The following is a 25,928-nucleotide window of genomic DNA, read 5'->3' on the forward strand; positions in this document are numbered from 1 at the left end:
TATCAAACGATCGACGAAAAATTATATCTACGAGACAGTTTTATGGAAATTCCGCTTGGGGCGCTGTGTAAACAATATGTTCGCTTGTCAACCTCAAATTTCTGTGGAATCAATTCAATAATAGAGAATATTGTCAGGCCTTTGTTGATCAATCAGTTTCTAATAATTCTTGAAATGGAGGTCAGTCATAAACATGAGAGTGATATATTCGACGAGAGTGAGCTTCAACTCCCTCCGGATCTCGAGGATGATGTCGTCCAGGAGGTACTCAGGACTGGTACTGATCTTCGACAGTACTCCAGGCAAATTGAGAAGGAACTGAAGGAAGTGGAGAACAGGAGCATTCAGGATTACATTAAGGAAAGCCAGAATATTGCTAGTCTCCACAATCAAATCGCTGCTTGCGATAATATTTTGGAGGTTAGAGATCTTTTTACTAAATTGTGTGAGGGTTTTGTAAACATAATTTGTCATTCATCCACATTCTAATTGTCCAACTCCCATGACGTTCAAATTTACAAAATAGTAGACTGATGATTCTTTTCAGAGGAGTATAATTTTTTCATTTAGAACTTTGATTTCTGCTTCATTAGAAAATGGAGTCAATGTTGATTGGATTTCAAACGGATCTGGGAAGTATTAGTACGGAGATATTAAACTTGCAGAGGCGTTCGATAGCTATGAGCCAACAGTTGTCTAACAGACAGAGCATCAGGGGTCCATTGAGTCAATTCATCGAGGACATGACTGTATCCGAGTCATTAATAATGTATATAATTATTATTATCTTTTATTTTCATGCATGAAGAATGCAGAGTCATGCGATAGGTGAATAATTTCTGATTAATTTTTTTTAACACTGTTCTAGGGGTATTATGGAATGTCCAGTGACAGATAAAGATTTCCTAGTTCATTTGCAAACCCTCAATCACAAAATAAATTTCATAAAAGAACAGAGCTTCAAGGAAGCCAAATCAACCCTTGATGTTAAAGATATTATCGAGAAGTTGAAGATAAAAGCGATGGCTAAAATAAGAACGTATTTACTGGAACAAATATATAAATTCCGAAAGCCAATGACCAATTATCAGGTGCCCCAAAATAATATGCTGAAGTATAAATTTTTCTTCGAATTTATTTTGGCTAATGAGAGAAATGTCGCTGAAGAAATTTGCGGGGAGTATGTGGATACGATGAGTAAAATTTATTATTCGTACTTCAAAAGTTACTCGTCGAGGCTCATGAAATTACAATTCGAAGAGAAACCATCAAAAGATGAACTGATGGGAGTCGAGGACAACGTCGGTAGAGGAATATTTCACAAAACCACCTTGAAACACAGGGGAACTGTTTTTTCAATAGGGACAAGGGGTGAAGTATTAGGGGCACAGTTGGAGGAGCCAATTATTGTTCCGCATACTGCATCGAAAATTAGGTATCATTACGAAGCACTCTTTAGGAGCGAGCAATATGCCCTGGTGGACAATGCCTGTCGTGAATATCTGTTTCTAACAGAATTTTTCAAAGTTAGAGCAGCACAAGCTATGGATATTTTTAACCAGGTAATGGGGAGTACCTTGACCCTGATGCAAAAAAAACTGCAATCTTTTGTCGACGATTGCTACGATACAATAGCCCTTTTCCTGTGTCTCCACTTGGTGATGCGGTATCAGATGACTTGTCACAAGCGAGCTGTGCCAGCACTTGATAAATACTGGGACAATTTAACGTCCATCATATGGCCAAGATTTTACACTGTTTTCACGTTGAATATACAGAGTGTCAAGGATTGTGATCCACTGAAATTCCATAAAGAGACAGGACCACATTACATCACAAGGAGATATGCAGAATTTTCAGCGGCAATGGTGGGTGTTGGCGAGGGATTTCCCTGTGAAGGAGCAACACAACTTTTAGCCGAACTTCGAGAGGCCGTCCAGTGTTATTTACTTCGCATGGCTGCCATTTTTCCAAATAGGATTCAGCAATTAGTGTTTCTCATCAATAACTACGATCTAGTGCTCGGTGTGCTTATGGAAAGAACCCGGGATAATTCGAAAGAGGCCGAGAGTTTTCGTGAGCAGTTGAACTCTCGTTCCTCCGAATACGTAGAGGAAGTGTTGTCTCCCCATTTCGGTGGTATAATCCAACTAGTTAAAGAATCCGAAGCCATGATAGAAAAAGAATTGACCGAGGATTTTAAACGTCAAGAACCACGAGCTCTTGATCTCGTCCAGTCATTCACGAATAACTGGAAACGTTCGTTGGAAGAGATCAATCGTGAAGTTTTAAAATCGTTTCCAAATTTAGTACTAGGTGCTGCACTTGTCCAAAGAGCAATGACACAACTAGTTCAGTACTATCATCGATTACACAAGATTCTCCCAGCGAATGCGAGAGCACAGCTCACTAATATTCATCACATCATGGTGGAGATAAAGAAATATAAGACTAATTACTAAGGTTATTGTGAATAGCGTTGTGAAGAGAACTATTGATTGGGTCAATGTGATCCTGAGGTAGTTTTGGAGAATGTCGTTGACAACGGCTTTGGGTTTTTGTTAATAAATAAATAAATATTTGAGAGATGATTTCTAAGTCACATCCTTTCCCATATTTTCTAAGGATATTTAATGAATTCAAGATAGTGGGGTTTTGGTGATGTACTTTTGTCAGTGGTACTTCTTTACTTAACCAAAAACTGGTCCCACCGAGTTTTGACAGATAGAAGACCAAGATACGGATGAAGTTTGACTCAATTGGGGGGAACTGAGGAAGAGATTTCTTCATGTTTGTTGTAACGGCTGTCACCCTTCTATTCGGTACAAAAAATTATAATAAAATCTCTCCCCCACTCAACCAATCAGCTGATGTCTTCTCCAGTTACGATGTATCCCCACCCTCCGAAATTCTACCACTCCCCTGACGAAATGCCGCGCACTGTGACAACATCTGCACCTGCATCAATCCAAAATTCCGAAAAACACGAGTACAATTGCTCTTGAGCCACTAATAATGACATTAACCCCGCGATATTCCGCTACGTGTTGATTTGGTACTGAGGGGCCCTAAAGACTCGTCAGAGGCCTATTTTTTCACTCAGTAACACGTCGGGCGTGCAGAGCGACTGGTTGCTTTCCCAAAACAGTAACGGAAAAGCTCGACAAGTTTGCCAGAACTTCTCGAGATTTATAGCATATTTTCTCTACTTTGTTCGTAGTGTGAAAGTTGTGATTGTGAAGCTTATGGAAGAGTGAAGTGGAGAACATTGGGCTGAGGGTTATCATGACGTTTTGGAGGTAGGATGAAGCTCCTCCGTGTTTACTGGACTCTCCTCCTCATCTCTGTCGTATCAAGGTGATTATAGATTATTTTTTCCTTATTTTATTTTTTTTTGTTTGATGTAAGGATGGGGGTAAATCTCAGTTAATGAAGATTTACAAAGTAATGGATTTTGAGGTTAGAGAAGCCCCGGGCTTTTGTGATGTGTGACTGACGTGGTCGTTCTCTATTGATTCGAGGGTATGGGAGAACTGAATAGAAGTGGGGATTCCCAATTTAAATATTTGTTGAAATATGATAATTGTTGATTAACTCGAGATGTTTGATGAGAGAATGGATTTTATCTCTAAACCATAATAGGTTAAATCAAATTCTGCAGAATTACCAAGAAAACGGTTTCCACTGAAGATAATAAATTATTGAACTCTATTATTTATCCCCAGCTGCCTTCTCTTCATAATTGTTGCTTCTGAGGGGACCCATGGGCCCCTTCAAAAACACCAGCTCATCAAGACCAAGCCGAGGGACAATATTACCGTCCACGAGGGCCTAGTTGACACTAGAGGTGGTCTTCTCCATGCTCTTAATAATCTGCATTATGACAATCAGGGAGACACAGTTGACAAGACTGACACGATCAGAAAAAAATCTGAGGTACACTTATATCGTAATTAAAATCATATAAATAATTTTCTATTCAATCACATGTGCCAAAGAATCCAAGAAAATTGACTCTCATTAAAATTATTCTTCAGGAGGAGAATGCCTCCTCAAGGCCTTCAGAATCGCCACAGGCATCACAGAACGAGGCAACTACAAGGGATGATTGGGATTGGATCAATGAGAGTCTCACTCAGCAGCCGAATTTATCACAAGGGTGAGTACTACCTCCTCCTCAAATAAACCGAGCAATTAAAGCTAATTGGACCAACTGATTTTCTCGAAAATATCCCTGAATTGGGATAAACTGGAGCCATTACAAAAATAGTTCTATTAAAATTTTCTAATGTTGGAATTTCTCTAGCGATATCAATATATATTTTTCGGATTATATGTTGTCAGCCCTTCCTGAACGATATTTTTCACATAAAAAATTGATGAAACAAATATTTCCCGACATGGAACGCATTCCTTAACAAATCCGATATGAAAACAATTATTAATCGATCGAATACATCGTATTTGTGCGGCTGTGGATACAGTGGTGGGGAGAATGAGCTCTCGCAATCACGAGCAATTCACTGCGACATAATCAAAATTCCGCGGGGGTTGCGTCAATATCTGACACGACACTCTTTGATTATCTTTCTTAATCATCTTTTATTTTGTATACTTCGAAGGTTTATGGCAGTATATTTGCCATTGATAAGGTGATATGATTACTGTCGATGAATTGCGGGGTCGGAGCGTATGAAAAACAGATTAACTTTTTGTTCGTATGGTTTGAAACATTTTTGTGAAATGTTAAGACGATTAAAAGTTCGACTATATTTGATTTTGCTTAGCAATAGTTGAGCGGTCACTCAGCAATAACTGTCAGGGCAGACATCACCCAGGTGCTATCACTCAACTATCTCACGGTGTTTGTCTGATAACATTTAAACCGGAATTCCAAGTTGTGTGGCTGAATAAGTTTTATTCTTCGCTATTCCATTATCTTGTTTCTAAATGTTGTTATGGGACAAGCGACAGTAATGAGTTATGTAAAAGCATCTGGCCTCGTACTTATTGAAGCTTTAATGTTATATCTACTTCCATTTTTCTTAATGATTTTGAGGGAAACAATTTTTTCGCGATGATTGGTTGATGCTTCCACTTAGGAATGAATTTTGTTCGCGCTCTGCACACTATCGGGCTATTGGTCGTCATGAACTTATAGAGAACTTGATGCATTTATATGGAATGCTTTTTTTTTCAACTGATGGATATCCCAGAGATGGTATTGCGGTGGAAATTGTTCCAAGGCTCGACTCAAACTGACCTCGTTCCACCGTTGGCGATAGTTTATCTAGGGGGAGGCACTGGGTGAAGTGATAGGTCCAATGATAGTTTTATTTTATAGTAATTTATTCACCTTTATAGGTTCAAGGAAAATTCAATAATTTTTTTCAATATAAAAATGTTAAGTACACTTAGCTTTTCCCAATGTGTGATAATTGGTGTGAAAGGCGGAATGAGGGAATTGAAACGAAATTTTTTACAGTTTGATATTAATTAACGAGTTCTAACTAATTAAATGATCATTTCGCCTATCTTGCCGCTCCGATGAACAAAATACCGAAAAGTGTCTGCGAACCCATTTTGATTATTCTCTGGTCGCAATCGAGGGTCACGAATCGATCATCAACTGCTGACTGGCGCACGTTTTTCTCTCTAAAAATAGAAAATCGCATGCCCAGACAGTAATGGAGCGTTTTTATGCAGCACGTGGATATCTAACGTATCTATTACCTTGTCAAATATCATGAAACCAGTTTATTAACAGGTGTATGGGATAGGGAACGCGGAATTATCTAATTTTAAAAGATACTATTTAATGTTCAGTCAAAAAAACACAAGCAAATAATAAATAACAGATCGACCACTTAAGAAAATGTAAATGGCACAAAAAAATCGTTGCCGCGTAAATAAATTCAGCAATTAATTTATTTACGATTTTGTTCCGATTTAATTCGATGATGGAGAGTGTATCTTTAAGGGATAATTATTGGAGAAGAGCGAAATGAAAATTTCGAATTTCCAAAAGACTAAAATGACGAAGTAACATGTACCGTTAAATTTGTAAAAAATGAACTACTGAGCTGAAGGTGCCAGTTATTCAAAGTCAATTGCACAAAGAAGTTCAATGTCAGTCACCTTCGGTCGACGTTTCTTTATCATTGAACTTCACTTTTTTTCTTGCATTTCTGTCGTATATTCTCGGAGTGGGTATTTATAATCGCGATGAGTCTGCGGAGTTTACGGTACCGACGAATTACCCTCTTATGGGGCCAACTATCCTCTAGTTGTTGAGTAATTAATTGAATTTTTTTTGCGCACATAAACAACATATGCATACGGAAAAAATTATAAATTTTTCACAGACACATGTGGAAAAATTCCTGCCTGATTTTCCGTCCTTCCTTTTTCTCCGAAGATTACCGATTGTAATAAGATTTATCAGTGAATTCCCCGCCTCGTGGCTTGGTAATCGTCACTGTTTTTATTTGCGCACGAGGAAGCCCCGGAATATTTATCCAGACATGATGAACAAGTGATACGAGGAAATCCGCATGCACTAGTTCATGGATGTCAAGGTCACATCACGAAGCCCCGAGTGTCCTCATGTGCCATGCGATCGGGATCGTCATTCGTACGTTAATGCGCGCTTTCCTTGACAGTGTAGTCCAAAGTGCTTCTGGTCATCCCTTCGACGCCGAAAAATTATCCAATTTTTGCTAAGTAGATTTTTTTTATGCGGCTTCTGTCAATGTTTTCCTATTGTAAATGTCAACAGATTGACTTGTCGATGCTTTGTAAAATTTCACACTCTCCATATATCGAAGCAGTATTTTTCATTACAATGTATGGAAAAGGAACTTTTTAAGAATAAATTGGAGCGTTTCACACAGGACGCTCTACGTGAGGTTCATCCCGCAAGAATCAGAAAATTAACCACTAGGACTTGTATCCTACTATCGCATTTGGTAGTTTTGAAACGAGTTACTAACCAGTTTCAACGTGTCAGATGATTTCCCGTCCATGGATTTTTCATCCAAAGAGAAAAAGTTCTTCCTATCTAGGACAGAGCTATCTCCATCCGCTGGACGCTTAGGAAGACAATAAAGCTACTGAGAAGTTGAATTAATGCATCACTAATTATCATTGAATGGATCGAAACCGAGAGATGATCACAGCGAAATCTGAATGTGTCTGAATTTTTTTGGAAATGCTTGGGTTAAGACTGTTGACTTAGATAACATTCCGGAGCTGTCAATTTGAACTTAATTCTCGCAATTGATCACATCTGTTATGAGTAGAAATGTTATGATTAATTGAGACGTGCAGAATTCATCGAAGGGAAAATAGAACTTGATAGGTTCCCTTTCTGAATAATAATTTCCACCTGTCACTGGTGGAACAATGTTTTCTTCATCAGTCACGTAAATTAACGATTTCTTCATCAATTCCATTTCTAACTCAATTAGAGATCGAAGAGCTCGGAATTAGTATTCGATTGGATAAATTTTCACCTCATGATTGGGATATTTCATGAAGCACTTGATCATTTCTTGATAATATTTCATTTTACAATTGAGAAGAAATCGAGTTATTCATCTGGGTTTTCATCTAATATTTTATTCCTCGTTAAATAAATTTATTAAAAATCGACGAAACATATTGGAATCTCCGATGAATACAGCACACGCCCATTGACAAACGCGCCTGTTTTCTAAGCCCCCTACCCCGTTTTGTATTGCGGTTCTCAGCACTCACGACCTGTTCAGTGATACTAGTGACGTTCGCGCGGTCACTGCCTCGTCGCACAGTCGGCGTGATAATGGAACACATTCTTATCATATTTCAATGTTCTTCATTTCCGCCACGAGACCGCGAGATTTTGGAGTAATGAAAGCCATAATAAATTCTCGAGTGGTAAAGAAAAAAAAGAATAACATCAATAACTATAGCAAATTGCTTGTTTTGATGGGATTTTATAAACTAGTTCAACTTTATCAGTTGAAAGTGACGTCTAATATTTCAACGGTTGAAAATCGTTGAAATATGGGATAATAGTGGTTAACATACTTTGTCAAGTGTCATTCAATTCCCTTATCAGTGAGATGTGATGTAAATATTCTAAGTTAGTGTCGCGACAACCGCCGATAATACCGATAACAGGACAATTCAATAAACAAATGGACTTTGAGGTTTTAACGAAAATATGAAAATTGAAAATTGAACGGAGAATATTCCCCTGACCTTGAGAGTTTTTTTTTTCTTTTTCACTGGACTCGCTTTGCAATCCCGTTCCTTGTGATTACTACCCGTTAGTACACTGCTGCTGTTTCCATTAGTTTTTATTAAAATTAGGGAAAGTTAATAGAGGGAGGAAGTGATTTTCATCTAGGTTTTTTACGTCACAAATTGTTTCAAATTCTGGAGGTGAATTTGTGATAATTGGGAATTTAATTTCATTATCTTTTGCCCCGTGACTGCAACATAATCCGGATTCCCGTGTCGCGTGTCTCCTATTTTTAAGTTCAGTGACTGTTTTAGAGTCGGACATTCAAATGTCCCAGAAAATAGTACAGGTGGTTGGATGCCCTCGTCTTCAACTAAATTATTACGTTTGGATGAAGTTGGAATAATACAACGAATGAATTTTCTCATTTTAACAGCTCTTTTACTCCCCAACAATTGACTAATACAAAAAATCCATTTACTATTGTCATCTTTTTAGCGCTGGAGACTGAGCACTCGAATTGTTATCAATAGTAAATGGACTTTTTATATTAATCTTTATAAAATACATATATTATATTTTCTATATTATTTATGTGTGAAGTGCGTACGATCTACCCAACGTTTTTTATGCCTAATCAATTGTCTGCGGATAGCCGGCAACACGTAAAAAATATTTGTTTATTTAAAAAATGTAATCAACGCTCGAGGCACTATATAAAAGCACTGTAAATTAGTACAACATTAACGACGATGTTGTTAGCATTACCAATAGAGTCGGTCACGATGATTATACTGCATTTCAACTCTCCTCATACTTATTCGTTAGATAAATATCAACAATAAATACAACCGACGCGAAAATGGCGAATATTCCACTAGCCAGCATTTGATCCAAGTACTGGTCGACTTTCGGCCCCAAGGTATTCCTGTCGTAGACAACGTAATCGCGGAGGATTACTATCCCAGCACCAAAAGACAGGAAGGCTCCCAATGTAGTAAAACACATCGCCTGGGGGCGTTAATTCATTAATTAATTAGTTCAATTTATGAATGACTTATCAGAATAAATATCTATAAAAAAATTGATTTGTTTTACTAAGAAAAAAAAAACAAATTAGAAACAATGTTATTGTGTACTTATGAGACAAAATTTTGGGATATATGGGCCCCAGAAAAAGTTACATTGAATTTCTCAGGAAAATTATGTTTTAAATAATTTTAAAGGAAAAGTCTTTACCATATTTTTCACCATCTTTTCACCACATAGATAGCACCCGATGACGATGCCGTTGATCATGATGTAAGCGCAGAGGGCTAAGTAAACCAGGCCCTTGCTGTTATTATCAGTCATCATGTTTCTTCCATTATTGATGGGATCGATGATCAATCCCAGGGAAATGACGCAGAATATCTGGGAAATAAATAAGTTAAATGGGAGCGTAAAGTTGTAAGATAGGCGATTAATTTTTACGGAATTTTATCTACAATTTACGTTTTTATGATTATCGCGGTCGTAAATTAATTTTCGAGTCATAGAAAAAACTTCTCTTAAATTTTTCTTACGTACGAGTTCAATAATTTTACAGAAAAATGGTGAATCCCTCAAGTACCCACTGAGCCTTGTGCAAAAACTGGGCGGAGATTCACTTTCCTGAGCCATATTTGTGCTTTTTAAAATTTTATTCAACAGTTGTCACCACTACCGCCACTGAATCCTCACTATCTTTACTGAAAAATAGAACCGAAATTTTTGTAATTAGTGGTCCAGTGGATAATTAGATAATTTCACTGTATCTCTGTTCCTCACTCGTGAAAATGCGATCCGCCGTGAGGGAATCTTTCCACTCAAGTGTTAGAAATACGAAGCAGGGCGTTTTCGGTAACAGTTTAAGTCCCCACTTTCACGGCTATGAGTTCAGAAACGCCTAAGTGCACTTAATTCGTAAATGGGGTAATTCCCATGTAAGCGATCTCGGGTCATAGTAGACACGATGATGTATCAAGTTTTATTTTCAAACGTTACATCTTCTGATTTGGCGTAAAGAAAAGATCGACTTATGGCAGTGAATTGACGGCAATCGGTAATAAATTCATAAACATTGCACGACATCGTATGATAATTAATAATTGATAGTTTTTCGCTGGTCTTCTCTTCTCAAAAAAAAGTATCGCAGTATAAACGGTATTGAATAATTATTTTGGATCTGGGTAGAAGAATGATTTTAATTTTCTTTCGTGAAAATGAAAAAAAAACTAGTCTTTCTGGAGTAAATCTTCTCTTAGAAAAAATTGTGTGGACATCTGTCAAATCAGTATATCTTCTTCCATTAATTGACACATAGGGTGAACCGTGAAAGCTCTTCCTCTCATTTCTCATCATTCAATCAATTGCTTTCTCTCCGTTTACGGTTTGACGTTGAAAATACAATATTTTTCTAATGTACACGAGAGAGCGTCTTCGTACTAATATTAAGGTGCATAATATCACGGGCAATCTCTTTCTCCTTTGATTTATTATTGCAGGCCAAAGCGATGGTAGTGATCTGTATTTCTCCGCTGTTTGCACATTTTTATCCTTTTAATGGCCAACTTTTTCCAGTGATTGGAGAATAAATAAATAAATAAATAAATCAATCGATCGACGATTTTTCCGTTCGTTTGCTGTTGAACCGGCAACGTATTATAAAAAATGACATCTTTGAGATTTTTTAAGCAATGGATAATGATGAAGTAGGTGGAACAAAAAATATTCATAAGATTCAAGAAAAAATTGTGAAAAACCAAAGAAAGCGGATTTATTTAGATTTTATGGGCATTCACAATCGCAAAGAAAATCTCATTCGGCGAAACATGTTTATAATGCAGATAAACTCTCACGATGTAACACGTAAGTGTCAATAAGATTGTAAATAATGCAATTTTTCATTCATCATCCCACGTTGGATTTCAGTGCCAGGGGGAATAGCTGTCGATGTATCCTCAGGATAACCGCAATCTACCTTACGATGCAAAATCGGCTTTCACTTCAGTAAAATCAAATTTTGTAAACAATCAAATCTCTCCATTCTTCGATTTTTATTAAACATTTTTCTGTTGATTTTTTCATCGAAAAAGATTTATTCAGAGCTTTTTTTCTATGAATAAAAAAGATTGCTCCAGATTCCTATTGAGTTTCAATTTTCATGCTAATTTCTGACGCCATCTTGCTCTGGAAAAAAAAAGGAAAATGAAATACGCAAGTGGAATACTTAAAACTCCTCCACCTCAGATAATTAAATACAATTGAAAGGAAAAATATCTCGGTAATAAAATACTCTCGCTTCCAATTGTGAGGGCACTAGTAACAAGGGGGAATTTAATTACACCCTGCGTGAGTGATAACTGCTGCTTGAATGGAATTTTTAAATGATCACCGGGTGTGGGACGATGAGGCATCCGGAACAAACACTCACTATTTCCGATGTAAATAAACTCAGCTTCATTAATAAGCACATCTCAGTCAAAATTAATTAGTCAGAATTCTCACAATTTTTTTCGCAGAATTAATGCATGTGAAATACCAGAAGGATAATCATAGCTTTCGAGTTTTCTGTCCATTGCCTTTAATTATTATTGTCATGGTTAAATTAAAATTTAAGGCATGTTTATACAACTTCAATAGTTACACAATGAATTTGAAACAAAAATCTGTCCGCAATCCAACCGGAATTTATAACAGATGTCAAGTAAGCTGAACAATTGATCGTAAAATCCCACACAGGCAACCATGTGCAGTGATTTTCGATGTGGAATGTTATGCCCCCCCTACTGCTCTTATCGTCCACCTCGTACCCCTATTTTTCCTAATTTTTCTAAACCAACTTATCCCCAGCGCTGATTCAGATTGCCCGTGGGCCGATTGTGTTACCTCGCCCAAACAGGTTCGCTCACATGCATCACAGGATGAAGTGTTAAAAAAATGTAACAGTATGTGCGAGGGCGAACAGCCGGCGGGTTTACACATTCATTTTATATTTGAAAGTGTAAGAGACTGTTGGAATATCATTTCCGCACCCTTCATTGGCAATGCCTCAATCGACGAAAAAAAAAAATTATGCGAAAAGTTCTTGCGCTAATACGGGAAACGAAACTCAAAGTGCGGGCGTTGGAAATTTTACTCGATTGAACCTGCATTTATCCCCGAACTTCTGTGAAAATTTTCCTGATTTTAATCCGAGAAGAATAATGAGATCTTAATCCTGAGCAGCTCTCCACAGCTTCCCCTCACGTTTAAAATTTCAAATTTTCCACGCGAGCATTCGATATCGACAAAGTAATAACCGGTGAAAGCTCAAGCGTAAATCAATTCCCTCAATCCTCCAGAAACGAATGAACTTGATAATAGAAATGAATTTCATATTCTATGCTACTGGCGACAATTTCACTTTGCACAACTGAACCACCAGACAATTATTCAGGGCATTAACTCCCGCGCTATCCAAATCAATTATCGTCAGCTACAAGTGAAAAAAATGTAATAATTCTCAAGGATATACACCTTATCTTTTCCAGAAAAAAATCGACCCCCCCCCCCTATCTCCATCTCCCCCCTGCGCGAAATCCCTGTGAAGTCCGGGGAGATGGATTACAACAAGTTCCGGGCACTTTCTATACCTGTAAAGAATGAAATTCACTCAGCACTAGTCATTAAGCAGAAACCGGTAGTTGATTTCAGCTTTCCACCCCTTCTCCCATGGGAATCAAAGCGACATAGATTGATAAAACTCCCACAACATGCTTTCGTTCAATCGTTTTACCGATTTATCATCGAAATTCAGTACAATTGAAACCTAGATGTCAATCACGAGAATTATTACCGATAAGTTTTGTCGAGTCTTTGGATGGAAACTTTGGATTCAAAGATCGTATAAATACTTTCTCAAAACCTATAGAATCTCCAATTGTTTGAGTTTTTTGGCGCACGAATTTTAAAATCATCTAAAACACGGAAATTTGATATGCCCTGAGAAAGCGTTTATAGTACCTTTTGCAGCAACTCTAGCGGAGTGACGCTATCCTAATTTTTCAGCGGGGGTTCCGTCAAATCTCAAAAACTTCTCCCAAAGCGAAACTCACGTGATAGACTTAAACATTTTCAGTGATAAATAAAATGACAAATTTAAACAAAATCATAACTCGTGTAGCAGTATGTGGCTCAAATAAATTTGAAAAATCGTGACAGCCGGTTAAAGACGAGTCGGACATGTCAAAGGTAGTCACGACTGAGCCTGGATGTTCTCTAAAGTGGAATGACGATAGCCCAAACTCCAAACCGTCATCATTGAGACATCTCATTCATGCTGCTGCCATTTATCTAGCGGTTATTGGTGCACTCTGGTGCGTCCCTGCCTGTTTCTATAATCGGTGAGAGCTCCCCCGATGGATCAGCAGACCCTTAGCCATCCAAAGGTCATTCTGATCTATGCATTCCATGACATAATACTTGACCCTGAGCCATTCGCTTAAAGAACTACGAGCAATGTTTGCACATAATTTTTGCATCCTTATGATTTCAGGATATCTGAAACTGGTCAATCAGTAGTACTAACCCTCGTAGACACAGCCTCCGCGGAGCTCCAGAACCTGGCAGAGCCCCACTTATCCTCGGAGACTTCATCAAGGCCATCAGTGAAGAACCTAACAACCCCCCCATCTCCATCCCTAGATCCCGAGAGGACGATAGCTCTTTCATCGCCGGGAGTAGCGCTACCTCCATCAACAGCGACGCTTCTGGTACCAGGGGAGGAGCTGAACCTGACAGATTCAAAGACAGAATCTTCGACTGATGAACCTAACCCGGTCCTGGTGGTCCGAGCAGACCAGCGATCGCTGGAGGATGCCATTCAAATTCCGGGAGACTCTCCACTCGATTATGAAGTGCCGAAAGACCCTGAGCATTCAGCGAGCGGTGAAGATACCTTTCTTGCCTCTGGAGACCTGGAGGATGCAGCTCGAGGGACGCTCATCCCCAGTGCTCTCGAGGAGGCAGCCACGGGCGTTCTGGATGGTCTGATAGGAGGATCGGGTGTATCAGAAACCCACGAGGACATTCCATCCTTCAGTGAATGGACGCAGAAGCGTCTGGAGGAAGCCGAAAAGAAAAAGACCCATCCCAACGCCTCCATTCAGACTCCCGGTAGTCCTGGTAAGAATATCGGCAACATGAAGGTAAGATCGAAAAATTACGCATCACCAGACTGCGGTGCGAAAGTCGTTGCTGCGAATCCAGAAGCCAGAAGTGCGAGGAGCATATTAGTCTCTACCAGGGACGAATACATGCTCAACACTTGCACATCGAGAGTCTGGTTTGTTGTTGAACTATGCGAGGCCATTCAAGCGAAGAAAATTGAACTTGCCAACTTCGAGCTGTTCAGTTCCTCCCCCAGAGATCTGTCAGTGTTCGTAAGTGATCGTTTTCCAACTAGAGACTGGAGCCCTGTCGGGCAATTCACCGCTAAAGATGAAAGAGACATTCAGTCATTCGCTCTTCATCCTCATCTCTTCGGAAAATTCATCAAAATTGAGTTGCATTCGCACTACGGAAGCGAACACTTCTGTCCGATTTCCCTGTTTCGTGCGTATGGTACCAGTGAATTTGAGGTCCTTGAAACTGAGACCGAGATTCAGGAGTCAGCGGATAGTGACGATGACGACGACGATGAGGAGGTATTGGATAACGATGGGGGGGACTCTTCGAGGAATCTGTTTGGCTCGGCAACAGATGCTGTCATTAGAATCGTTAAGAAAGCGGCTGAGGTGCTGGCAAAAACTGGCGATCCTGCTCAAAGCAATACCACTGACCAGGAAACTAACGGGGAAAATGTCACGTCTTTCACCAATTGCATCACACCGAGATACACGATACTCTGTGACAATTGCTCAGACGACAAGATGGCACGTGTGTATGAGCTGCTGAGCTGTCAACTCCATCAACTGGATTCAATACTGAAAATTCCGAGGGTCTATGAAACCCTGCACAATGAGCTGTGCAGTTCTCATGGGGTAGAAATTGGAGAGCAATTCCGGGAGATGGTAAATCGTAAAGGATCTTCCAAAAAGATTAGTTATGCGATAGCTTCAATATTTTCTTCAGACTACGTCACAGCTCTATGCAATGTCCTGGCAATGGAGGACCGCAACTCACTGGCGATTTTGAACACCGAGGACTCTGGCAAGGGTGTTAATGCGACTAGGAATGAGATGAACTCTCACAGAGTGACGAAAGACAGTCTGCCAACTGAGACATCTGCTTGTCTGCAAGATCCAGAAGGTCTGAGCTGTCGACTAACGCCCACAGCTGCCAAGCGTCAACCTGTGGACTCGGCGATAGAGGAGGAGTTGAAGAAAGACTCGAGACCTCCAGGGACTGTTGAGATTGTAGCAACCTCGGAGATCCTAGCTTCTCAAATAAAGCCGACGAAGACTTTGGGGAGAGAGGATCAAAAGCGCGAGTCATCAGTCCCTATTCTAGAGCCCAGTAAAGACGCAACTGAGGAGACAGTGCAAGCGGAAGTGGTGACGACTCCCTCGCCACTGATAAGCCCTACATCATCACTAAAGGTTCTCGAGGAGTCGCCAGTTGTGACGCCGCTGGACGTCACATCTCAGGCCACTAATCCTTCCAGTCATCAGAGTACAGTCGAGGCTATCCCAGCGAAGATTGACGAAGTCAAATTAGAATATAATCAGCTCAGGTCAGAAGAAAAGGACGAGAAGCTCAGGGAATCGGAGGAGCTGAAGCTGTCCCCCCAGGATCAGTTGAACTTGGATACTCTGCTTTCCGATCTGAAGGATCTGGAGAGCGACTCCCCATTACCGGGTTCAGCCAGCAATTCAGCGACTATGACGCACCCCACGGCGAGCTCAACACCACAGCAAAAGGAATCGGTTTTCCTGAGATTATCTAATAGGATCAAAGCTCTGGAACGAAACATGTCACTAAGTGGGCAGTACCTCGAGGAGCTCAGTCGAAGATACAAGAAACAGGTGGAGGAGATGCAGAGGTCTTTGGAGCGGGCGACAGCAGCGATGAGTGAAGAGTCACGAAAGGGGGAGGAAAGGGAGTCCAAGAGATTGGAGGAGATCACAGCCCTCAGAGAGGAAGTGACAATTCTTTCTGAATCTCTCGAGACACTGCTGTACGATCACAGCAGCTGGCGAAGTAAAATCTCAACATTTGGCCAGCACATCATCTTCATCATCGTCGAGCTCGTCGTTCTCGTCATCATTATCTCATACTGTCGACGACCAGTGGATCTAGACGACGAGTTTGCCAGTAAAGTCTCAGTGAAGGAGGCGACACGACGAAAATCCGCTGAATCAATAAACCTAACTTCACAAAAAACGACTGAGAAACGAAGGCCAAGTGAGATCGCATCGAGAATTACGGGGACTTATCGAGAACTGATGATTGACGATCGACTCGAGTCGAGGAAGGAGAAGAAGAAAAAGAGGAAAAGGGACTCGATGAGGCTGACCACGAGTTTCGAGTCCAGGCGGGAGACTCCCAAAGGAATGGTACCGCCAAGGAGGTCGGTTTCGATCGATTGCGACAGTTGTAATAAGATTGAGGAGCTCCAGGGGAGGTTTCGACCAGAATCGGCTCCAGATTTCTACGGTTGGAGTGTCGGTCGGGGGAAAGACGACGACGAGGGAAGGATCAACGGGGTTCCTCAGCGTCGGATCAGAACAGACGAGATCGACGGCGTGAGCTCAGCCAACTACATCGATGGTTTCATCGATCGAGTGTCCAATGAATCAAAGGATTGCGATCGGGAGCTGCCAACAAGTCCCTCCTCCATGAGCATTCGTGTCCTGAAAAATCGACTTCATTCGCCGTCTTTCATCAAGACAGCCTTCAAATCCCGTAGCTTGAGGACTGATAAACATAGTGATGACTCTAATTCAGCGTTCCTGAAGGCAGACAACTGGGAGTGGCACTCCAGGCACTCGTGTAGCTCTCGATCTGATCAGGACAGTCCTCTTGGCAGCGACAATCGGTTTGTGGATCCTCTGAGGAGTGACAGCAGGAATGGCAGCTCTACCAATGGTCATCATCCTGTCAGCGACGACTCTGGTAGCGGGAGGAACACACCGACACCCGGTAAGAAGAAGAAGGAGGGTGGATTCAAAAAAATTGTCAAGAAGTTCTTCTGATTATTGTGAGTGATATTTGAGGAGGGCAATCTCAGACGCGAATTTTCTACTTTTGCGAGCGATATTTTTTTTTAAGAGACTTTTCGTTTTTGAATGGATAAGGATTAGGGAGCTTTTTTAATGTAGGTAGGAATCAATTTTTCAACTATTGGAGGGGTTACCAAAGAGGAAAATCGTGAAAGTATGGATGATTGATGATTAAGAATTTTTGGGGACTTAAGGGAGGATGTGGGGGTTGAAAATTGAGAGCGATTACTGAGGATTATGGGATTGAAGGCGAGTCGCTATTTAATTCTGGTCCAAGAATGGCGACTGGGCTTTTGAGAATAATCTCTATCTTATGAAATACATGTGACAGAAGGAATTACCCAATTGTCTTCCCAATGCACTGACGCACAAAAAACCACCCTGGAAGGCGATAAAAAATAGAACTATCCCTATACCTGTATGTACACATCAGCCGTTAAAAAAACCATCAAATAACCTTATGAAATAGCAAGTGTGAGTGTACTACGAGGATTAATAATTATACCGAGGGAAACAGAAAACAGATATCGGGACTCGAGACGACAGGGCGTCTGAAATATTTAATGTGCATTTATCGAATATTCATTAATAAAAATGAATTTATAATATTTCATTTCGTGTATGAGGTACATCGGAGGTCGTCAATAATGAACTGAAAGTCAAAAATCTTTCTCTCGATCTTGAAACGTAATATTCAACGTTAGATTCTTTAGATCATTCTTGATAAATCCGTTAACGAAGCGATAACACCATGTACTTAGGTTTGGCTGAGTTTTTCAGCAATATCTTCGGATCAAAGGAAGATAGAGAAATTTTCGTTTCAATTTTTTTCACAGTTCTCGACTCATTCGACGAATTGCTTTACCAAAAATTTTGCTATCTGTCCTAGATTCCGAGATATCATTCCTGTTTTAGCGGGTCGAAAAATTCTATTCTTTTTCTTAAAACTGACAATTACTTAAAATTGACATCGGCCATTTTACCACTTCGCTAGTGAATTTTTTTAAAGATGGTCTTCATTGTCATCGTAGAGACTATCACCGATTTGATTAAGTTGCCGTGAAAAAAAAATTGTTTCAATGATGCAAATTGAGAGATGTGTTATGTATCCTAGTCTATATTTAATAGGTCATATCGTGAGGCATATGATTAATAGGGCCCTCACCCACCGAGTGTAAGAATTAATTTTTGTAAATATACAAATAAAAAATTCGCAAGGGGCTCTGATGACGAAAATTTGTCACTTTTGATTTATCAAGTTGTAGACACTTGTACGAAATATAAACAACTAGGATTACATTATTTATTACTTGCTAAGGCTGTTACTTAGTTTAACGAGCTTTTCTAATGAATGATTTTTTTTTATGATTTCCGTCATTTGTTTATTTATCGACGCTAGGGCGTAGTCGTCGATTTTTTATGTAGAAAGAAAAAATAGTTTGAAGGTGATGATTTTCAAGTAGTTGAAAATGTTTACAGTGATGAAATTGTATTATCGAGAGTATTTTTGCTTTTGCGAGTGGTTGAATGATTATCATGATGCAAAACAATTTGTATATATTCGGCAATCTTAAGGTTATAGATTGAATGGATGCTTAGTCGTGCAAGGATCATATGGAGGTAATGGAATGAAGCAATAAAGTTGCCAAATGTATAAGTGATTTTGATTATTTTTCTTCATTCACGTAAACCATTGTACATATTACCATTCAATAGTTAAACCATCAAGGAGTTCTGTAATATCTATGACATCAGAATTCAACAATTTTTTTCTTCTCCCAATTTCATTCAAACCTTCGGCAGAAGTTTTCCAATTACTCGTCCAATCCTCAATCTTCGGAGTCTTCGAGCACATCAAAATTTCATTAACAATGCTTTCCATTTTCATGGAAGCTACGGCTGCAAAAGTACTCTTCAGTTCATTAAGAACCCCAGGCCTGAGCTCCTTATTCCTGCAGACCAAATTTAGAACGAAAAGCCCATTTTCACTCAGACATTTCGAGACATTCTTAAGGACACTATTCTCCAGAAATTGTTTCGGTGGACAACTCATCCCCACAGACGAATCTTTGCTGTCTACATCGAACAAAATGGCGTCAAATTTCTTTCCCTTTTTGGCAGTATCCTCCAAAAATTTAATTCCATCGGAAATGACGACTTTTGTCTGGTCATCAACAACAAAGTCGAACCACTCGGTTGCAATTTTCAACATCATCTCGTCGATGTCAACGGCTGTTATCCTCAACATTGGAAAACAGTGCCGAAGGAAAAGGCAGAGACCACCCCCTCCCAATCCCACGACTAAAATTTCAGCATCAGTTTTGTTCCGAAGGACTTCGTTGACCCCCACTGACATAAAAGCGTGATGTTCACAGGCTAGAGCCCCAGGATCAACAACACTCTTCATCTTCCCTCTCCTTGTCCTGATGGATCGTATTTTAGCTTCACTCTGGACCACTAGCTGGTTGTCGAGGAACACCAGACGACGAATTCGTGTTGTCTGGTCGTTATCGAGCACCTCTTCGACGACGAATTTTCCACTGATCTTGCTCTCTCCTTCATGGAGAATCTCTCGGCTGCCGATGTCAGCTCCGAGGGACAGGTATTCAATTTTGTAGTTTGGTGGAAGACCTGGGGGTGAGAGGTTTCTTACACACGGCCCTAACTCATCTTGGACCTGGTCCCAGTCTAGAAATTTGTGATCTCGACGGAGAATTACGATAGCCACACGATCCTTCTCTACGCTGGACAGAAAATGCCTCCTTCCTTCTGGAGTTGAGAACAACCAGTCTGTGCCACTGTAGAGGGAGAATTTCATTGAAAAGTTGGAAAAATGTAGTGTTTTGTGAAACTGAAAATTATGACAATATTGCCTCATGGTTGAAAAAATAATGGAAAACACAATTTGATAACTCCTTACCGGCCTTGAGGTACCAGGAAAACCGCATAACTCTTTCCCCTCGTGGAGGGTCGATCGAGAACGTAAATTGAGTACCTCGGACTGTCATTTCCAGGTATGTACAAATCCAAATTCACTTCTCCAACGTCAGCCACATTTTTATTTTGCAATCTATCACAGACAAGGGCAGATTGTTGAACGGACAGTACGGAGTTTATGAATTCTTCTGGTGTGGATATTCGCACTGGAGGACTGTCTGTCAGTGATAATTCCAATACTCTCTGTGTTATCCCAGGAAATTTAGTTGCCATAACCATAAAAACTGGGATGGCACTGCCTTCTTCCTCTCTTGTTTTGTTTTCTACCTGGTGGCATCGGGTGATTCGAAGCATGTAGTTTGGACTGGAGAAGTAGTCAACTATTTTCCTGAGGATGTGTTCCTGGAGGAGGGATATGCATATGTATCTGCCTCCTCTTCGTAGTATCCTCGTTACTTCGTCAAAAAACCTATTTATTCTGAGAATAGTATCTTCATTGGTATTGGGCATGAGGGCATCCAGAGTTCCTTTATCCAGTACAACTGAAAATTTTCCATCTGAATATGTCGTTTGTGTTGCATCCATCTGTTCAAATACTAAATCTGGACGGTCTAACCTGTTTTTGTCCCTCATCTGGTCGATTACTATTTTTGATATGTCAATACTTGTTACGGTGAATCCAACATCATACAAATCCATACTCAAGGTAGAATTACCACAGCCAACGATCAACACATCGTCTTTTATCATTATAAATTTGGATAATTGCCCACACAATTCTGGATATTCTCCATACCATTCGAATGCTTTTTTTCCTCGTTTCTTGAAGAATGTATTCCAGTAATCGGCTTTACTAAAGTCTTCATGACACTTCGGTAATAGATTCATGTTTAAAAACTATTTACTTCAGGTTTTTGAAAGGTTAATTTATGTTCAACTCGCTGTCAACAATGTGAGGTTAATAAACATGGAAAAAAACCTGAATGACTGAGGCAGAAAAGGTAGGAAATGTTTTCTGCTCAGTAGTCTAGGGTAGGGGCAATGTCCATAAACATCATGGGAGCACTTACGTCAGACGATAATTATTTCTATTACAAAGAGTCTATCACTCAGGAGGTCTCCGCGTGATTCGTAACGAAGTCAATTTTTTTTATTTGTTTCATTTTTATTTTTTCATCGAACTGTAAATTTAAACAATGGACAAAGAACAGAAATTAGAAGTGGTGAGAGGGGCTATAAAAACGTACAAAAATTTTCCCAAGGAGGGAGTTATTTACAAGTGAGTTTGGGTTAGGTTACCACGTGGGTATGAATTGAGAAAACTGGAAATTTTTAGAGTAAAGTTTTATTTCAAATTATTACACTTTTAAGGGATGTTTTCGGAATATTCCAAAACGTAACTGCTATGACAGCTCTGAAGGATTTGCTAGTAGAGCATTGCTCGTCCTTAGAGGTGGACGTAATTGTTGGCCTCGACTCCAGGGGTTTCTTGGTGGGTCCTCTTATCGCCCTAGAACTTCAAAAGCCGTTCGTGCCCATTAGGAAGAAGGGAAAATTACCCGGAGAGGTTGCTGAGGCGAGTTATGTACTAGAGTATGGAGAGGTATTTTTCCCAATTTCCATTATCACTTTTCGTTGCGATTTTTTTGGTTGCACATTTCATTCGTTTTTTCTATATCCAAAGGCGACATTTGAAATCCAAACTGAGAGCATTAGTAGGGGTAACAAAGTTCTGATTGTCGACGATCTGCTGGCAACTGGAGGTATGTGAAATAATTTAACTATAAGTCAGAAATTGGGGAAAAAATGTGTTCAATCCCAATAGCTAAATGAAAATGGATTCCTTGATTTTCAGGATCAATGGCAGCTGCAGTTCAATTGATAAAATCTCTGGAGGCTGATGTGATCGAGTGTTTTGTTATCATGGAACTTGTGTATTTAGGTGGACGATCCAAACTAAAGAGTCCAGTATTTTCCTTAGTCAAATATGACTGATTGCCCGGTGAAAAATTCTCAAAAATATTTTCAGTAAATATCAATTTCCAATTTATAATTCCATTTACTACAGTCATTCCTCTCTAGCATATATCAACACCAGAAAATATTTTCTTATATTCAAAAATTATACTGACAATATTTACAAAAAATAGCATTTATATTTTAAATCAAATATTTACAATGAAATACATTTGTGGCGTTTGTTTTTATTTCCATTTCCTAGGCATTCCTTTCCAGTCTTTATACGCAATAAAAAATATATTCTTATAAAAAAAAATACGCTGAAAATATTAAAAAATATAGACTTTATATTGAGCATTAGATATTTACAACAAAATACTTGGAATGCATTTTCGGATTGGGTTTTTCATCCTGAGGTCCTCAGGCTTTGGAGGAAAACGTTGATCTCGTCGTAAAGAGTTATCACCTCTTCCATCAACTTCTCATAATGATTGCTGTTTCCTTCGGGTGCCGTATGAACAACTTCACTGTTTCTACCATGAGCTTTTAAAGTCGCATTCCTCCTTCTACGCAGACGAGTTTTATTGGATAATGTTGCTAATTTTGCACGTTCAGCAGTCAAATTCATCGTTGTTACCCTTAGCTGTTCTTGAAAACACTTTTCTAGCTCTGAAAAAATATTCGGCATTGGTTGGTTGTTTTTATTTTTGTATTTTGTCTAAAAGAGAAATATTTAATAAAGCAATCCAGCTTACCTTGAGTTCTCCTCTGGTTGATGTCTCTTAGAAAATTTTCGCTCTCTTCCTTCAATTTTTTTGCCTCCAAAATTTCCGTCATTTTTTGTCTCTCTTGCTTCATCATTAATGCGTCCTGCTTCATGTCCAACATTTGTTTAGCACTTCCCAAGTTTCCAATCAAGAAGTTGGGATATTCTTTGAGGGGAAATGGTGGATAGGGACCACTGCTAGGCAAAAATTTCCAATTCTCTCTGTAAAATTGAAAAAAAATGGACAGGTAGAATGAGTAAATTGACAGAAAGACTCGAAAAAATCATTATGAGATTATAATAATTACCTCAAATACACCCTGGGGTGATTCTGTTCCGAGACCTCATTGTCGAGCCTCTCCGCCATTTTTAAGATCTTCTGCGCCGAAAGAGACCCTTGGTTTTCGATGAATATCGGGAAGTCGTTCTTCGTCTCTAAAATTTCCTTAATGGCTTCCCTATTACATACATTATACGCCACAACACAGAATATCAGCATGGACGGTCGTCCAATGGTTAGTAGATGATCCCATAGGGACATCCACTCACTCCCCGTCAATACCTCGCTGAAAGTCGTCTTCAGCAGGGGCCAAGCATAGTCAGTAGATGTAACGCCCCGTTGATAGAAGAATTCCAACAACTGAGGGTCAACTTCTCCGAGGATATTCTCAATGATTCCCAGAACGTTGAGAGGTGGCAGAGGATGGTACTCAAACCACTTCTGACAGAAGTTCCATAATATCATGAGTATCGTCTCAAACCCGGCAATAGGATCCCTCCGGAAGGTCACGACAAAAGGGAACACCAGCTCCGGTAAGAAAGAGACCTGCCCCAGAAGAGGACAGAATTGAATTAGTCTTTCAACTGTCACCGAGAGTATCATGTGCTTGTTCGTGTCCGCGAGATTCCACTTCTTCAGCATCTCGACGTCTGTCTCATTGAGAATCTTCTCGGACAATCTGAGATACTCAAGCCTATTGTCAGGCAGCCTGAGGAGAGTCTTCCAGATGAGGGCCCTATGACGCTCCGGGTACTCCCCGAACTCCTTGAGAATTGGTATGAGTCGAGGCAAGGTCAATTCCATCTGGACATCACTTCTTACGCATTGTAGGTGGTCGTGAACGTCGTGTGACTGAATTTCACCCGATGTTGAAGTCTTAGGGGGCTTTGGGGAGGGTGTTAGGAGATTATCAACGGAGGATAGGATTAAGGAGCCATCGAAGGTAATGGTTGCCAGCCATTGACCCCCTGGAGAGACGACAGCCTTCCTAACACCCATCAAAGGCCTCTCGGGCATCGATACGAAGCATTTCTTCGATAGATCGAAGAATCGCAAGCAGCCATCTTCAAACAAGATGGCCACCATCTTACTGGTATAGTCCACTATCTGAGGGAAGTTAAACACTCTCTTCACTCCTGAAGTTCCGTCTGGTAACTCCAATTTACAAATTACATTCCATGATTTTGTATTGTAAATCAGAAGTTTGCGGTTGGCACCGCAAATTATTATGGCTCTACCGTTGTCCGTGAAAATAAAATCTTTGGCGTTGCGGACTCCATACTGATTTGTTGATATACGATTCTCGGAGGAGAATAGTTCGAACTGCCAGGATTGAAGGATATCACTATCGTAGAGAATCACGATTACTCCGTTCGGGGCGATCAGGGCTTTTTTTATCGATGACTCTTTGGTCTCCAACCGCAGTTGGTGGACTTTTTTGCCTGTCTTGATGTTCCATATGACCGCCTCTTTTCGTGAGGCTGTGAGACAATAGCTTTTGTAGAAAGAGATGAAGCCCGGAGGGAGATGGTGGGCCTTCAAGAGACAGTATTTTTCGGGTGAGAAGTTATATGTGTTCAGAATTTTGATGTCTTTTGAAGTTAAACCGATAATTAATTCGTTTTTTTGGATCCCGCTGAAGGAGACGAAGGTAGATTGCCCGACTAAGCCCAGCTTCTTCACCCACCAGTCACCAGAGATCAACTGTAGATGATAGCTTACCCCTTTCGTATCTATTGCTATCAGGATATCCTCATCCTCATTGAAGGTTATGTGTTGAAAGTTCTTGCGGGCGAGGCACTTTGGTGGGGCTTTCAGAGTTAATTTGTACTTTTCACATCCGATTTTTTGGAGCTTGGAGGCACACTTTAGATTCATTTTACTACTGAGCTTTTTGTACAGTTTTGGCTAAATTTACGATTAATTGAACATTGTAAGTCGTTGACACAGTGAGAGGTTATATTTTCTGTTGATGTTTTGTAATCACTGGGGCGTAGCCATGGCAACGAGGATGGCGTGGGATTTATTCAAACGTATTATACGGGTAAGTAAACTTTTTCGCACTGAACAATTATTGAATATTTAAAACTCTCATATGCGGAGGAGTGATAATTTCTTTTGTAAGAACACTATGTGAATTTTCTAGACAATATGCTTTCGTGTCACGAACGTCATGAAAGACTACGAAGGACTGGCAAGTCCCTCTCACCGGAGGGTGATTTTATATTGATGAGGGAGCAGACATAAATTGGGAAACTGGCTATCATGGGAACATCGGTGTTGGGTGAGTAATTAGGATTATAGTAATATTAGCCAGACGGGCGGGGTTGAATTGCAATTTGAGGGGATTTAGAGTTCGTCAGTGCAGGCAGGTACCTGAGAGACCCGGATTAGAGCATAGATGACAATTCGTTCGGATAATTAGAGATACTAACAGTTCCAATTTCTATTAGAGTGAATGTCTGAATGGGTTCCTCATAATATTAACTCCACAAACTTAAATGATAAAAGCACAGATGATGATTCTCAAAAATT

General features: G+C 39.9%; 7 protein-coding genes across 16 annotated transcripts in view; 4 read left to right on the forward strand and 3 right to left on the reverse strand.

Moving 5' to 3' along the window:
• Positions 1-42: 42 nt before the first annotated feature.
• Positions 43-2,584, forward strand: LOC135166339 (vacuolar protein sorting-associated protein 52 homolog). The gene is made up of 3 exons (XM_064128454.1): positions 43-420; positions 594-769; positions 869-2,584. Exons 1-3 carry the CDS (start codon positions 43-45, stop codon positions 2,460-2,462), a joined length of 2,148 nt encoding a protein of 715 aa, XP_063984524.1. The 3' UTR covers positions 2,463-2,584.
• Positions 2,585-2,913: 329 nt separating this feature from the next.
• Positions 2,914-19,112, forward strand: LOC135166330 (SUN domain-containing ossification factor). Of its 8 annotated transcripts, XM_064128431.1 has the most exons (4): positions 2,914-3,357; positions 3,726-3,936; positions 4,038-4,159; positions 13,785-19,112. In XM_064128431.1, exons 1-4 carry the CDS (start codon positions 3,305-3,307, stop codon positions 17,422-17,424), a joined length of 4,026 nt encoding a protein of 1,341 aa, XP_063984501.1. In that variant the 5' UTR covers positions 2,914-3,304; the 3' UTR covers positions 17,425-19,112. The 8 variants fall into 8 exon arrangements, with proteins under 8 accessions (XP_063984501.1, XP_063984503.1, XP_063984504.1 ...); XM_064128433.1 differs by lacking the exons at positions 2,914-3,357; positions 3,726-3,936; positions 4,038-4,159 and adding exons at positions 7,673-8,311; positions 13,250-13,632; XM_064128434.1 differs by lacking the exons at positions 2,914-3,357; positions 3,726-3,936; positions 4,038-4,159 and adding exons at positions 7,673-8,311; positions 13,262-13,632.
• Positions 8,643-10,164, reverse strand: LOC135166357 (uncharacterized). The gene is made up of 4 exons (XM_064128490.1): positions 10,037-10,164; positions 9,797-9,957; positions 9,467-9,640; positions 8,643-9,238 (listed from the first exon to the last, which is right to left on the reverse strand). The coding sequence occupies exons 2-4, from the start codon at positions 9,887-9,889 to the stop codon at positions 9,029-9,031; spliced, it is 477 nt and encodes a 158-aa protein (XP_063984560.1). The 5' UTR covers positions 9,890-9,957; positions 10,037-10,164; the 3' UTR covers positions 8,643-9,028.
• LOC135166341 (eEF1A lysine and N-terminal methyltransferase homolog) lies at positions 19,104-21,380 on the reverse strand. Of its 2 annotated transcripts, XM_064128460.1 has the most exons (3): positions 21,005-21,135; positions 20,372-20,930; positions 19,104-20,249 (listed from the first exon to the last, which is right to left on the reverse strand). In XM_064128460.1, exons 2-3 carry the CDS (start codon positions 20,896-20,898, stop codon positions 19,154-19,156), a joined length of 1,623 nt encoding a protein of 540 aa, XP_063984530.1. In that variant the 5' UTR covers positions 20,899-20,930; positions 21,005-21,135; the 3' UTR covers positions 19,104-19,153. The 2 variants fall into 2 exon arrangements, with proteins under 2 accessions (XP_063984530.1, XP_063984529.1); XM_064128459.1 differs by having other exon boundaries at positions 20,372-21,380.
• Positions 21,381-21,432: 52 nt separating this feature from the next.
• On the forward strand, positions 21,433-22,576 carry LOC135166355 (adenine phosphoribosyltransferase). Its single transcript, XM_064128487.1, has 4 exons — positions 21,433-21,667; positions 21,760-21,991; positions 22,073-22,151; positions 22,244-22,576. The coding sequence occupies exons 1-4, from the start codon at positions 21,585-21,587 to the stop codon at positions 22,381-22,383; spliced, it is 534 nt and encodes a 177-aa protein (XP_063984557.1). The 5' UTR covers positions 21,433-21,584; the 3' UTR covers positions 22,384-22,576.
• On the reverse strand, positions 22,411-25,271 carry LOC135166337 (TBC1 domain family member 31). Its single transcript, XM_064128451.1, has 3 exons — positions 23,422-25,271; positions 23,103-23,335; positions 22,411-23,016 (listed from the first exon to the last, which is right to left on the reverse strand). Exons 1-3 carry the CDS (start codon positions 25,269-25,271, stop codon positions 22,754-22,756), a joined length of 2,346 nt encoding a protein of 781 aa, XP_063984521.1. The 3' UTR covers positions 22,411-22,753.
• A 28-nt stretch (positions 25,272-25,299) lies between these two features.
• LOC135166331 (ubiquitin carboxyl-terminal hydrolase 48-like) overlaps positions 25,300-25,928 on the forward strand; it is a 39,935-nt gene continuing 39,306 nt past the window's right edge. For both annotated transcript variants that reach the window (XM_064128441.1, XM_064128442.1), the window contains exons 1-2: positions 25,300-25,437; positions 25,540-25,677. The gene's annotated coding sequence lies outside the window, so the exon portion shown is untranslated. The remainder of the gene's footprint in view (positions 25,438-25,539; positions 25,678-25,928) is intronic.

Source organism: Diachasmimorpha longicaudata, chromosome 10, assembly GCF_034640455.1.
Source record: "Diachasmimorpha longicaudata isolate KC_UGA_2023 chromosome 10, iyDiaLong2, whole genome shotgun sequence".
In the NCBI taxonomy this organism is placed as follows: Eukaryota; Metazoa; Arthropoda; class Insecta; order Hymenoptera; family Braconidae; genus Diachasmimorpha; species Diachasmimorpha longicaudata.